The following is a 14,388-nucleotide window of genomic DNA, read 5'->3' on the forward strand; positions in this document are numbered from 1 at the left end:
CATTAGGCACTTTAAATTATTTCTGCTTGTTTGCTGGAAATTTCTTTTGATCGGCACTTCAACTGCTGTAAAAAAGATCTAATAATTTAGTCTTTAAGTACAAGAGTGCCAGATTCACTCTTCTGTACAGGTATGGAATTTGGATGTGATATTTGATGCATAGCTGAATTTTAACACTCATTTTAAGACGTTTTTTATCATCATTTTGCATGTGCATTATAAACAAAATGTATTATGTTTATTATTATATAAATTATACTAAAAAACGCTGTCACACATATTACAGACTTTTACAGTCTTTTACTTTTTCATTTTACAGTTTTTTTAAATTGCATTTTTCTTAACTAACCGACTATCTGGATGTCCAGCATGGCCGTGTCGATATGATTCTCCACTTGTACGCTCAATTCGTATTTTCCTGAATGCTTGCGCTCAGCTTTGCGGATGAACATGATGCTGTCACAGTCTGAGTTGCGAATGCTGATGGTTTGTTCAATCGGCTGACCCTCCTTCAACCAATTGACTTTTGGCCTTGGTTTACCTTAAAAAGTCAACAAAACATTTAGAAGTTTTCTTTTGCGCCCCAGAGACAGGGAATTCGTTTTGAGGGTTTATTATCGCGATCTGATGGCTCACCACGAATGGCACGACGAGGTTAACGACTTCGCCAACCTTTCGAACATACGTCTGCTTCAAGTGTCGAGGTATGCGAATCTTAGGAGGCTCTGCCAAACAAACAAGACAGCGAAATCAGCTTAAAGCAAACAATTATGTGTGCTGTTATTTTAAATACGCTGTGAAATGTGGCGGCGGGATCTCACCGATGACCTCTTTGACCAGTATGGAGTGTTGGGTGGTGCGTGGTTGACTGGCCCCAGCAGCATTTATGGCCTTGACACGCACAAAGATCTTGGCCTCCACTGGCAGACCGGTTATAGTGTACTTCGTTTTTTCAATCAGCTCTTTATTAGCAGGTATCCATTCGTCAGCTGTCAAATAGAGTATTGCATGAGTACAACAGTGCGTGAGCACCCGCCAGAACAGCTTGCGCGAAGCATCACCATTTGTTTTTAGTCTTACTTCCTTCGATGCAGTATTCCACTTGGTAGCCATCAAGTCCAGCAGCTCCGATGGTGTCAGGGGGTCTCCACTTCATGGTCACCGTGGTATCTGTGACGTCATCCACCACCAGCATTGTGGGTTCACTTGTCACAGCTAGTAAATGAAGGTTGTGATTAGTGTTGCTGAACGCTTTGTCATTTCTATTCATTTCTAACATGACACATTTTTTTTGGGGTAAAATATTTTGGCAAAAATGTTTAAATACATCCATAGTTTTATGATTTCCTCATTTACATTTCCCCTGATTTTTTTCAGTTAATATGCATAATTTGTTCTATAATAACAGAACAGCTTGTAAAAAAAATCTATTTCAAATGCATCCTTAGATACATGATTTATATTATTTCTCTTTTTTAGTCTATTTTTATTTGCCTCTGTTTATTAAGGATTAAGGTAATAATAATTGTCTCTAAATGCATTTACAGAATATGAATAATATGGTAAATTACATCTATTTTACTTTCATAAAATAAAATGAAATTACAACTGATTTTTTTTTCTCAAATTCAGCCTCTGATGCTAAATTCCTTTCTGCATTTTTTTAAATTGTGTAATAATGAGTTTTTAATGCATGTATTCCAACAATATTTTATCATAATTTAAAACTGTAACAATATATATTTCATATGTATCATTACATTAATATTTTATGTCTCAGTTTTGTTCATTAAAACTTGATTCCCATCACACTAAGAATTTTAGTAACTATTCCCTACAAAATGATGGCCACACACGTGTACCCACAAACACACATGCAAGAAGATCTCTCATATCTCACTGGTATGTCAAGGAATTCTCAGTAGTCTAGACTCTTCTATTCTCACGCAACTCTTCATTTCTAAGCTGCGACCGAAGCGGAGACCGTGTCTGATCTCGAAACATTATAAGCCGCAGATGATTTGGCAGCCATTGCAAGTTGTGCTCAGTATCTTCTAAATCTCAGGCCTGTCCCGTGGAGGTCACACACTCAATATTTTGGATGCTGGTGTGAGCAAATCAACACCTGTTGCATAGGAACCGAAAGGGAACGGAAAAGCTCTGCCGTCTCAGCTGTGTCTTTGTCTCTCTTAATGGGATTTGCTTAAATGATCATGCTGTGTGTTGTGTTAGATAATAGACACATCGCTCATGACATAACTGATTTGAAGAGACACAAAATCCTATTGAGAATTCAGATGGGCCGCTGGTGTACTCACCCAGGGGAATGAAAGGTTTGGAGGGTTCACTGGGTTTGGAGACGCCAATAGCGTTAACTGCAAAGATTCGCACCTCATATGGCACACCTTCAATCATCTTTTTTGGCTCAAAGGTGGTCTCTTTGCAAAGGTCGAAGTTCAGCCTCATCCATCGAGAGCTCTGTTTCTTCTTGCGCTCAATGAAGTATCCTGTGTTACGTGTCAACACAAGCGTTAACTTAACCTCATGTAATATTAACATAATAGTGTTAACATATTATTAATATTTACTATAAGAAGAGTCTGTCATTCTCAAATGCATATGAAAGGTTTTATATCCACAGAGATTATTGTTTTATATCCACAGAGATCTACTTACAATGCTGCGTAAAGTTTTGAGGTCTGAAAGTTATAGTATGTCTTATTTCAGAAGATCAGAAATGATATTCATCACAATGTGATTGGTGATTCCAAAGTCTTTTATCACGTACATATTTTTCATATAAATTATGTTCTTACTATTTTTTCTGTTTCTTGAGCACCGAATCGGCATATTAGATTTTTCCGAAGCACCATGTGACACTGAAGACTGGAGTAATGACTGCTAAATGCAGCTTTATCACCACAAGAATAAATTATATTTTAAAATATATTAAAATAGTGATTTTAAATGTAATAATATTTCACGATATTGGCATTTTCACCAAAAACAGGTAAAGTTGATTATAAAAAAAACTCTAAACCTAAAATTAGCAGGCTCCTAAAATATAAATACGATGCATTTTTTCATGCACAAGAAGTTGATTTACCAAGGATGGGGGAACCACCATCATAGCGTGGCGGCTCCCATGTCATAGTGCACCAGTCTCCACCCACATCAGTAACCAGAGGGGCCTCAGGGGGATCTGGGATATCTAGATAAAACAAAACATGGTACAATTTACAGTGCCATCACCCAACAGACATGCTTTTTTCAGGGCAAAATATCTTACCTACAACTTTGATTTTAACACTAGCTGTGTCCTCTCCAGCTTCGTTCTGAAGCACGATCTTGTAGTTTCCGGTATCTTCTCGTTCTGCGACATCAATAGTGAGGCAGGTGTGGTCTGCAAATGTCTCTGCACGCACTCGATTTCCTGACTCAAGGATGACCTGAAACAACCCAAGAGCCCAGTTTAATCCAGCTGTTAAATATTTTTATATATACTCCCCTCTACTCACCCGTTCTCCCTTCATCCACACCACTCTGGGTGCTGGTTCTCCGCTAATAGGGATCTCCAGGCGGAGTTTGTTTCCAGCTACAATGGTCACCGTGTTGTCCTGGGCATTCAGTGCTTCTAAATGAACTTTGGGGGGATCTGCAGAGGTATACATTCTTTCAGAGAGTTTTTTTAGCTTTAACACTACATGATTTTAAGAACTTTTGGATTGTTGCTGTACCTATGATGTGCACTTTGGCAGACAGCGTCTGTGTGTACCCCTCAGGAACAAAGGTATAGTCACCGGCATCATGAATAGTGGAGCTCTCAATTTCAAGGCTGTGATTCCTGTAAGTTGAACAGAAAAAACTAATTATATTTTACAATTCTGACTATTTTCCTCACAATTCTGGGCTGTGAGAAGTGCAGCTGGTGAGATGTATATAGTAGCCAGGTAGTGCACAACACACAGGACTAATTTCATTGCTTTGTCTAACTCCACTTGGGGTCTTGGGGTTTGTTTCTGTTGTGTTGTGCTAATTTCATCATGTTGCGTCTTGTTACTGTTATGTTGTGCTTATTTTATTGTGTTGCGGCTTGTTTCTATTGTGTTGTATTCATTTCAATGTGTTGCGTTTGTTTTGTTTTGTTGTGGAGATTTTGTTGTGTTATCTTAATCATATTAAGTATATTAATAATTCTTATTGTGTATATAAATTTAAGCCAATGTTAATTACATTCTTGGACAAGCCAACAAACCAATTTAAGGTAGTCAAGATGGTTTTTGGAATATGGTTGTTGGTTGGTTGTACATCTAGTGACCAATTAGAAACCAGTTATCATGTTCCACAGCTACTTTTATTAATGGTTATATATATACCGTATGTGTGTGTGTACAGTATACTATGAGTGGAAGTGATTGGGATTAGTTTTGTATTAAATGATATAATATATAAATTGGTGTACTTGGTTCTGTGTGTAATGCTGAGGCGTTCACTAGGCTGGATCAGCTGTCCGTTCTTGTACCAGCGGCCCGGGACGTTTCCAGGGTAAATCTCACAGTTCAATTTAAGAGGCTGACCCAACAAGACTGTCGCGCTTTGTAGATCCGTTAAAATCTTCAGAGGCTTCACTGAATCATCCAACGTCAAATAACAGGAAACAAAAATACAGGAGAGAAAGGATGAAATGAAGATGCTTTTGTTTTTTTATTTAAATAGCTATAGAAAGTTCATTAAGGAAAATAGCTATATTATCGTACGATCAACTTGAACGTGAGCTTCAGACGTGCCCCCGGTGGCCATCAGGGAGTAGGTGCCGGTGTCGTCTTTTGAGGCGTCATCAATGATCAACCAGTGTTTGGTCCCCTCGCTTCTCACACGGTAGCGCGAGCGCACCCCTGTGGGGACCTCCACCCCATTCTTCATCCTGTACCAGACAGTCAGCAGAGGCCGTGTCAACACAAGCGTTTAAGACAAACTTTGGGTATTTAACTCCAATCTCCATTGATCATACCATTTCACTTTAGCCCCTTCCTCAGACACTTCACACTCCAGTTCAATTCTCTCGTTCACTGTGGTTTTTACAGGCTCCAGCTGTTTGAGTATGTTCACAGGCAGTTCTGCATAGGAGGACCACAAGAGTACATCAACAAAACATCATTGGTAGGCAGCGTTGGTGTAAAACAATGAGCGTGAAATGGTCAGGTGGACGCACCTTTCACAAACAGTTCAGTGGTGCACTTTTCTTCTCCTGCAGTGACTGAGTAGGCAGCATCATCGTTCATCTGACAGTTATTAATAACCATTATCCGCTGAGTGCCTTTGTGCTCAAAGATATACCTGCACAATCAATTTATTAGTTAAGAGGCTGTTTTAACTCCACATCCTTAATTTAACTATCTATCTATAATCTAACTTTTTATACTTTCATTCATTCATTCATTCATTTATTTCATATACTCTTAATCATTCATTCAGGATCTTTTTTTGTTCATTCTCATCCAGTCAGTATTTGTTTTTTCTTTTTTTTCCTTTCCGTCTTTCTTTCTCTATTGATTGTATCTTTTATTTGTTAATTCATGTATTAGTTTATTGCTTTCACTCGTTCAGTCAGTCAATCTTTAGTGTGATTTGATTGCATTATTAGTTCATTCATTCATTTGCTTCATTTTGCATTTATCATGTTGAATTCCACAATAAAAAGCTAAGAAAGAGAAAACATGAATAATGCATATTGTCTTGAAGGTAATCCTAGTCCTTTAATTTGATTTTTCTCTGTTTACTTTGCTCATAAATGCACAAAACTTGAAATTGCATTCAATTGTTTTGGAAATTTCTTCACTGGCAGAAACAAATATAGACAACATAACTGGTCATATTGTGTGTATGCTGTTGTGCGTATGCTGATATTCAATACAACATTCTTGCTTGTGTGATTGCTTAATTACTTACAGTTTGTTATGCCCTTCAACATATGCAATATGTTATATACAACATAGTAGACCAATGAAAACATCTGAACAGACCTAGAGTATACAGCAAAAATGTGCTTGCTTACTGCTTTGGTTCAGATTTACAAGACAGTCCTGAGGACTGGCTGACTTACTTCCTATTACTTTATGGTGAACAGAGGAGCCAGAACAGCCGGAGCACAGGATGGAGAAGGTGGAAGTGGAGGTTATGGCAGACAGGTGGAATCACCATTGCATAACAGACAGAAAGGACAGATAGACATCATGCCTATATCAAACAGGGCTGGAAGAGCTATTAGTGTTACAGTTACTGTTTATAGAGAGAGACAGAGAGAGAGAGAGAGAGAGAGAGAGAGAGAGAGTAAAGTTGGAAGAAGAAAAAGAGAGAGTCCTCCAAAAAGCAGGGAAAACTGGGATAGACATCATTGAAGATAAGCAACCAGAAAACTGCACTGACCACCCAAATGGCTTTAATTTAGTTGCGCTGAACAACCATGAGAAGTGGGTTAAAATATTTCCTTCATTTTCTAATTACTTAATATCAATCATTGTCTTTTACAATTATTAATAAATTAAGCAACATAAACACTGTTATACAAACTATACATTTGTGTTTATTAGCATTAATCATTATCTCAACTATTATGTTTTTAACTTTTTTGTAGCGCTTTAATAGACATTCTTACAAAATATGTTATTCATTCTAAAAATACAAATTATTCCAAAACAATATTTTTGTTTAAAGTGTATTTATTAGGCCAAACAGCGGAGCAGTGACTATTTGTGCAATATTACCATGACGTTTTTCTTCAGATCATTAGAGGTGTACATTTAATCTGCGTGTTTCAGGCAGCTTTCACAACTCTATTAAAGTCCTGTGAGGGTGCTGGTGCATTTTTCCTGTACAGTTTCCTGTTGTTAATTACTCACTGTACACTACATTTAAAACTTCAAATGTAGCTCAAGAGCTTCACATTGGCCTTCAATCACATAACGTCCTTTAAACATTTCTGGAAGTCGCCATGCAGCACAGATTAATGTTTAAAGAACGTTGCGTGTTTGCCGGGTATGAAATGCTGATGGTTCACTTGTGTGTGTAGCAAGTGTGTTTGCTGCAAACAGAGTCATTTCTGCGTCCCCTGTGACCATCAAGCCAAAGAACACAATAAATGAAGGGTTTAAGCAGGTAGGTTTCGCATGTGCGTGTTTCTGTTGTCAAAATTAGCATGTAGGAACCGGAGGTGACATACTTTGGAGTAGGGCGGATCTCTTGTCCATTCTTGTACCATTTTAACTCCACAGTTGGGTCAGCAAGGTCCACAATTAACCGGATCTTTCCGCCTTTGTCCACCTGATAAGCAGGTTCCAGTCTCTTGGCAAATGCTACAGTGAAGAGTTAAAGGAATAATTTACCCAAAACTGGTCACAACATTACTGATAATGTACCCTCAGGCCAGCAAAGATGGCCGTTTCTTCATTAGAACAGATTTGGAGAAATTATGCATTGTGTCACATGCTCAAATGGATCATCTGCAGCGGATGGGTGCCGTCAGAATGAGAGTCCAAACAGGTGCTAAAAACATCACAATAATTAAATAACATGACTCCAGTCCATTAATGAATGCCATTATCAATCATACAGCTTTTTACTTCACAAGATGTTAATTGATAAACCGTTATTTACATGATTATTGTGATTATTGTGATGTTGTGATCAGTTGTTTGGACTCTCGTTCTTAACGGCACCCATTCACTGCAGAGGATCCATTTGTGAGCATGCCACGTGTTGCAAAATTTCTCCAAATCTGCTATGATAAAGACAAAAAACTCTACATCCTATCATGGCCTGAGAGTGACTTTCAGACTTTCAGTGCTGACGATTAACAGTGTTGAATGCTGCACATTTATCAAGCAAACTAAACATCTAATAGAGTTTAAATCAGCACCTTCACTCTTTTTCTCTTCCTTTTTGGTTTTCTTCAGTCTTTTCAGCAGGCCTCTAAGATCGGTGATGCCATACGTAAAAGCAATCTTCTCATATTCATCAGGCCGGGCGTTTTTCAAAATCTCCCACACATCCACCTCAGGAACTTCCTCTTGCTTGTGCTCCCTGACATCACAGAGCAGTAAGACAGTAAGAGGTCAGAGGTCATGGCTAGGGCTCTTCAACATGTGTTGAGGACCCAGATGGCTATGTAGGACTGTTCATAGGCTTTAATATGAGAAGAGAATGATGAATGTTCCACTACTGCCTTCTTTATTTCTAGTTCCTCAAGACATGTCACACAAAGAGATGGGCTGGATAACCTGCCTTTGTTACGGTAACCTGTTACAGGGAGAGATGCCTCACTGTTTTTAGCTATTGAGGTTGACATGATCGAGTAAGGGATGGTTCTGTGTTTATGACTGGGGACTACAGTACTACTGTTTTTTTAATTTTGCTATGACTGGAAAGGATAAGGTCAGTAAAAAGGGAAGAACGTTGTGTTATCATGTGGTTAACACATGATCGTGCTCGTGATGGATCAACAGACTAAAATCATTACTAAAAGAGAAGTGTGACATTTGTATTATAATGTCATTTATATTAGGAAGATAATATAATTAGGGCTGTCAATGTAAAATTAACTTACAGGTACAGGTCTCAAAAGCGCAGGTCTCGAAAGTGTGTTTTAAAGTGTTCAATGAGGCAGAAAGATGTAAACAGATCAAAAACAAGTGGAGAGTAGGCTACAGAATTATATTTAAGAGAGTGCAGAAGATAGCTAGATAGCCAAGATAGCTAGCTAGCTAGCTAGCTACATAGATAGATAGATAGCTACATAGATAGATAGATAGATAGATAGATAGATAGATAGATAGATAGATTTGATCGACAGCCTTAATTACAATTCTTCTTTCATTAATAGTGTTCTGTTGACTCTGTACCTGTAACTGTACCCATCTCTTTGCAAGAGTCATATCTAAGCACATGTAGTTGTGGTTGTTTTCTTTTATATTAGGGTTAGAAGTCAAGGTTCGTTATTAGGAGTGAATGTTGTTGTTATACATGATCACAGTCGTTAATGATCAGGGTGTGAGACGGTTAAATTAGTCGTCATCCGTTTTTGTCATTCAGCTCTCTCCTTTCACAGACATTTCCCTGAATGTCTGGAGGTATCGTTATTATTTTCACGTTTTAATGTGTGTTTCAAATCTGTAGTTGTTCAGGCATGTATTAAGAACACCGAAAGTTTGCGGTTGCAGTTGTGTACCTTGTTTCTTGAGTATAAATCAAGATTCCATTAACAAAAGTAGTGATAACACTATTTCACAGCTTCATGTAGAAGTGCTCCATCAACAACTCATAAGTGAGTGGAAAACATTCCCTTTCCATCAGGGTTGTTTCCATCATTTCTGAGCGTTGCTGAATCTTTTATGAACGCTGTCTTTAAATAAAGTGTTACCGGACTACAGTAGGCCAACACTCTTGCTTATACAGTTCCTGTTCAGGTCATGCTTGGGAAGCTAAAGGATTATATTACTTACCAGTGATAACGTCTAATCGATTAATTACCTATGATACTAACCTGCCTTGTCTGAAAGCGTAGGGAAGAAAAAAAGAGACAAGCCAAGATAATTTTCTAACTTTGCTTTTGTTCCATCATGAAGGAGTTTAACTTCTGATATTAGCTGACAACAAAGAAAAACCTCATGAAAAAAAGATGCTTCTAAAAGGCAAAACTCAAAAAATAAGATACTGTGTGTGAATCCAGTATGTCATTTATGCGGCAACACAATACACTTGTTTGCATTTATGCAGTCTCATTTATATGCCAAATAATAAGAATAAGAATAATAATGGCACACAAATATTGTTTTCCACATTTTAAGGGAAAAGTAGTTGCCTTGTTGAAATAAATAACATGAAGAAAGTATTGTTTTAAAAGTGCAAAAAGATACTGTTGGTGTTTAACAACAGTGTAAAATCAAATATGATGAAAAAGACACCCCTGTCAGGGTTTAAGATGAAAAAAGGCAAAAAAATAAGAATAGGTCCCATTAGGGGACCAGGCTGGAGTTCTCACCTATGTTTGAGAAGCCCACTAAAGTCAAGCTCGCCTGCATCGTCTTGGCCTTCACTGCTGTTGTTCACAAGAGATTAATGGAAAGTCAATCAGAAAAGTCACAAACATCAGAATCAAACAATGCTAAAAGAACAACGCAAGAGCCTGCAATCTCTGCATCCAAACGAATGTAGGATTGAGGTGTACACAAGAACCTTTCGCTTCACGGCGCGAAAAACACTGGCGGTGGGCGAACTGATTTGTGCACAAACTCCTAGTGGTCTCATGACTGATTCTCTCAACGGTACTTCGGGAGAACAGTATGAGCTTGGATGTTTTGCGTTGCTTTCTGATACATTGTTGGGGTGGAAGTTCCCAGTGCAAGCGTTGGCCTTTGAACAGTTCAACACATTGGTTTGGTCGACGGGGGGATTTGGTGGTAAATATTTTTGACAAAATGGTTAACTGAGAACTTTCTGGTAACCCAGTCCTTCAACAAACCATGTTTATGTACATCGGTTTGTTAAGGATTACTGGAACAGAAGTCCTGGTTGGATTGAGTAAACATTCATCTTCTGGCATTTTAATGCAATATTTCTACCGAAAGTAAATGTTAAAGTTTACTTTTTATTCTGAATGACATTGTAACATAATTTCTATAAAACAATAATTAAATACTTGAAAATACCCAGAATTTATCATTATTATTATTCTAGATTTTATCACTAAAAACACAATTTTAGCCTTTTTTTTGAGCATTGCTATACATTTCAGTATGTTTCTCCTTTACCTTCTTTTGAAAGCTGAGCGGATGTCAATGTTTTGAGAACCATCCGAGACTTCTGGGGGGAAAAAAGCAGAAATAGAAATCGAAAAAAAATTAAACACAGTAAAGGGATTCAAATGTACACTACCGTTTTTTTTTTTTTTTAAAGGTTTTTGTCTCTTATGCTCACCAAGGCTGCATGTATTTGATTATAAAATAGTAAAACAGTAAAAAACTGTATTTGTAACCTAATTTATTTATATGATGCAAAAGCTTTAAGTCTCCACTGTCACTTTTGATCAATTTCATTTAAAATCATACTTTTGAACGGTAGTATCGGCATCCTTTATTGTGCCTGTCGTGCTGATTCAGAAAACAAACCTTTGACCTCCAGGTCAAAAGAGCAGCTGTCAAATTTGTCTTTGTAGGTGACCTCGCATCTGTAATTCCCCGCATAGTTCTCCTTCGCCTTTATAATGTGCATCTCAAAGGTGTGAATCTACATCAGAGGGGAACCAACGGCAAGTATTACTAGAAGTATAGAAAAGGTCATGCTTCTTCGCAATTGTTTTTGTCCGATCACCTTGCTGAAGCGATCGAAAGATTCTTTAAGCTGCAGATGCTTCCCAGTCTTGCTAGCCAGATCCATCCACTTGCCCTTGAACCACTTGATGGTTGGTTTACGAAGTAAGTCTTTGGCCTCCACCTTAGCAATGAAGGTGATGTCTCCACCTTTCAAACAACAGTACGTGGCTTTGTTAAATAAGCGCTGCGAGATCTAAAGCATGTGCGTAATAGCCTGAGATAAAAGCTGCAAATACTGACCTACATTGATGGAACCACTCTGAGGTTTTTCAATCAACAGAGTTGAGAGCGGCGGAGTCTCAATCTGTTTGTCGATCTCCTCGGGAGGCTGTCCGTCCCCCAGAGACCACACTGACCGATTAGGAGAAAGAACATACTTACCGCACTCATACATTTGTGGCAACTTTGTAATAACTGTAATCCTCATTGGCATATTACGCTACCTAATAGGTAATTACAGTAGTTAGTGCACAGTCAAATGGTAATATCTCTATATTTAAAAACATTGATATGCATCCTATTTCGTAATGAAAGTTATTATAAAATATTTGAAATCCATATAGCCTTAACTGACACACACACACACACACAAGTAATCAACAAACACACAGCGACACATCGTCATCACACATTGCTGCCACAAAGCAACACGGAAAGCATAAAGACACTGAACAATGACCTTTAAGAGGGAAAAGAGAGAATCGGTTAACATATGTAAATATGCATTGTGTAGCAAAATCACTTCAGAAGATATTCAGATTGCTCAGTGAGATTTCACAGATGTTTTTAGTCAATGATCAATGATGAGATTAAATCTTTACCAAATAATACCATGACCTGTGCCATTCATTTTCCCATGGAGTGTGAAAAGGCAGATGATCTCCAAAAGCCCCCAAGTTTCTTTCAAGATGGGGTTTGGGATTATTACACCGCTCTGGCCAAATGTACCCATGTCCCGGTATCATTTGGCTGTCCATTGTGGGAAAATTAGAAAGCGTCTTATCTCTAAACATATTCCTACACTCTCAGAAATAAAGGCACAAAAGCTTTCACTGGTGCAGCCCCTTTTCAAAAGATACATGTTTGTACTAAAGAGCCTATTTCGGTAGCTTAAAGGTACATTAGTACTTAAAGTGTACATATTTGAACCTAATAGGTGCAAAAGTGTACCATTTGAAAAGGTATCGCCCCGGCGAGAGCTTTTGTACCTTTTTTTCTGAAAGTGTAATGCAGCCTGTGTTTCTGGCTTCTAGGGATCAGTTAATGCATCTACAGTAGTTATAAAATTACCTGAGTCTTTTCTCCCCCTGGTTGACTCAGGGTCGCTATCATCTAAACAGAGACAGAGAGAAATTTACAGCATATTATAAGAAATATTACTGTAAAGTCCATTGCGGCCAACAAACACTCTGTAACACACAATGGCACACAATTCCACGTATAAAACATGAATAGAAAGCAGGACCAGATTGTTAATGGCACTCTGTTTATGGAAATATGACACAATGGTCGCGTCTTTTCAGGAAACGCTGTATATATTTGTATATTTACATACAACCTCATTTTTAATCACTCAAAATATAAAGTCTTTCCTTAAAATGATTGAAATATGAGAAATAAATCTTCTAACAACTATTCAACTATTATAAAGTTTTAAAATGACTTTACGGTGAAATAAAGATTTTTTTTTTTGTGTTGGAGAGTGTTACACTGGAGGTAAATGTAAATTCAAAGGGCAAGGCTCTACCGTAAATAACTGTATTAATCCTCAACCTGTTTGCTCAAATTAATATTTGCGTATTATCTAAAAATAAACATATCTCTGGGTAGAAAGTAATAGGGGCGTTAATTAGTGAAAGACTCTTACTAGGAAGGTCAATAGAAAGTTTCTTGGGAGTGCTGCCATCCTCTGTGAAAGAAAACAAAATATTATTTATTATGAGTATCTGTTTTAGCCAAGTGAAGGGCTGTTTGTTGACCTAAAACAATTTAATGCTGAAAAGTTCGATTTGAATAAAATTCTGAATAATTTGACTTTTTAAAACTAATATCTATTTTTTCTTTATTTCTTCCGTTTGACTTAATTTGGCACATTTTTCCTTTAAATTTACAATACATTGTATTATATGCAAAAACGTGAATTATGCATTTCTGTACAAGCATTACGTGTATAAACACTATATACACATCAGATGTCTTCTGCATCCCTTCCTTTATATAGATATGAGCGCATATCATATAAAGGGTGCAAATGCTTGTAGGAATCAAGCAAAAATCACAAACATGAAGTGCATGTGTTTTTGCAGCATATGTTCCTGTGCGTAAATATTAATTTTTAGTTCAATCTTTATCCTTAAATTGTCCTAAAGTATTTGCCTTTCGAATTACAAAAGCTTCGTTTTTATAGCAACAACATTAGTAAAGAAGTGTACACAGTGATTGGATGAGGATGGGTCGTCATGGTTACCAACCTGCTGGAGGTGGAGGTGATGGAGTGCTGGCGGTGACATCATCATCTTTATCTGAAATAAAGGTGTGATTGACACATACACCAACCTATCACTGAACTCCATTTCCAGCCGTAGACCAAACACAGCATGCGCACATGAACTTTTAATTCAACATGGCCCCCGCTTACACTTAAAAGATGGAAAGCTGGGAATGTTTGACGCTGTTTCGGACAAGCATGGCAGGAATGGCGCGTGACTTTTTTTTTTGTGGCTGCGTGTAAAGAGTGTGTTTTGCGAGACAGAAGCGGTATGCATACAACCACAAGCTTATCTCGTGAAGCAGCACACATGTGGATGGAAGGAAGTGTGAGGTTATATTCTGGCTTGCCGGTGAAACCCATGAGCATTTTGCAGTACACAGAGGAAAGCTAAGCTTTAATTATTGCAGAAGAAGGTTCGTTGTTTTGCTACAGGAAGAGGTTCAGCGATGAGGCCTGAATTTGCCGCATTATTAAAGCTTCCGAGAAAAAACGCAAAGCACATACACACACACACACGTCTCCGCACAAAAC

At 37.8% G+C, this 14,388-nt stretch overlaps 1 protein-coding gene across 15 annotated transcripts in view; it reads right to left on the reverse strand.

The window, feature by feature from the left end:
- mybpc1 (myosin binding protein C1) overlaps positions 1 to 14,388 on the reverse strand; it is a 32,529-nt gene that overhangs the window by 8,046 nt on the left and 10,095 nt on the right. For 4 of the 15 annotated variants that reach the window (XM_043236743.1, XM_043236739.1, XM_043236734.1 and 1 more), the window contains 25 exons: positions 13,838 to 13,888; positions 13,234 to 13,275; positions 12,657 to 12,698; positions 11,607 to 11,717; positions 11,365 to 11,513; positions 11,163 to 11,280; positions 10,806 to 10,857; positions 10,037 to 10,093; positions 9,539 to 9,547; positions 7,916 to 8,079; positions 7,220 to 7,352; positions 6,104 to 6,112; positions 5,213 to 5,337; positions 5,012 to 5,117; positions 4,758 to 4,924; positions 4,463 to 4,628; positions 3,738 to 3,844; positions 3,519 to 3,655; positions 3,290 to 3,449; positions 3,107 to 3,211; positions 2,319 to 2,507; positions 1,081 to 1,215; positions 822 to 989; positions 637 to 725; positions 350 to 542 (listed from right to left, as the gene is read on the reverse strand). In XM_043236743.1, coding sequence (XP_043092678.1) covers positions 350 to 542; positions 637 to 725; positions 822 to 989; positions 1,081 to 1,215; positions 2,319 to 2,507; positions 3,107 to 3,211; positions 3,290 to 3,449; positions 3,519 to 3,655; positions 3,738 to 3,844; positions 4,463 to 4,628; positions 4,758 to 4,924; positions 5,012 to 5,117; positions 5,213 to 5,337; positions 6,104 to 6,112; positions 7,220 to 7,352; positions 7,916 to 8,079; positions 9,539 to 9,547; positions 10,037 to 10,093; positions 10,806 to 10,857; positions 11,163 to 11,280; positions 11,365 to 11,513; positions 11,607 to 11,717; positions 12,657 to 12,698; positions 13,234 to 13,275; positions 13,838 to 13,888 — 2,784 coding nt within the window. The remainder of the gene's footprint in view (positions 1 to 349; positions 543 to 636; positions 726 to 821; positions 990 to 1,080; positions 1,216 to 2,318; positions 2,508 to 3,106; positions 3,212 to 3,289; positions 3,450 to 3,518; positions 3,656 to 3,737; positions 3,845 to 4,462; positions 4,629 to 4,757; positions 4,925 to 5,011; positions 5,118 to 5,212; positions 5,338 to 6,103; positions 6,113 to 7,219; positions 7,353 to 7,915; positions 8,080 to 9,538; positions 9,548 to 10,036; positions 10,094 to 10,805; positions 10,858 to 11,162; positions 11,281 to 11,364; positions 11,514 to 11,606; positions 11,718 to 12,656; positions 12,699 to 13,233; positions 13,276 to 13,837; positions 13,889 to 14,388) is intronic. The other 11 variants (XM_043236746.1, XM_043236745.1, XM_043236744.1 and 8 more) reach the window with 9 other exon arrangements.

Source organism: Puntigrus tetrazona, chromosome 4, assembly GCF_018831695.1.
Source record: "Puntigrus tetrazona isolate hp1 chromosome 4, ASM1883169v1, whole genome shotgun sequence".
In the NCBI taxonomy this organism is placed as follows: domain Eukaryota; kingdom Metazoa; phylum Chordata; class Actinopteri; order Cypriniformes; family Cyprinidae; genus Puntigrus; species Puntigrus tetrazona.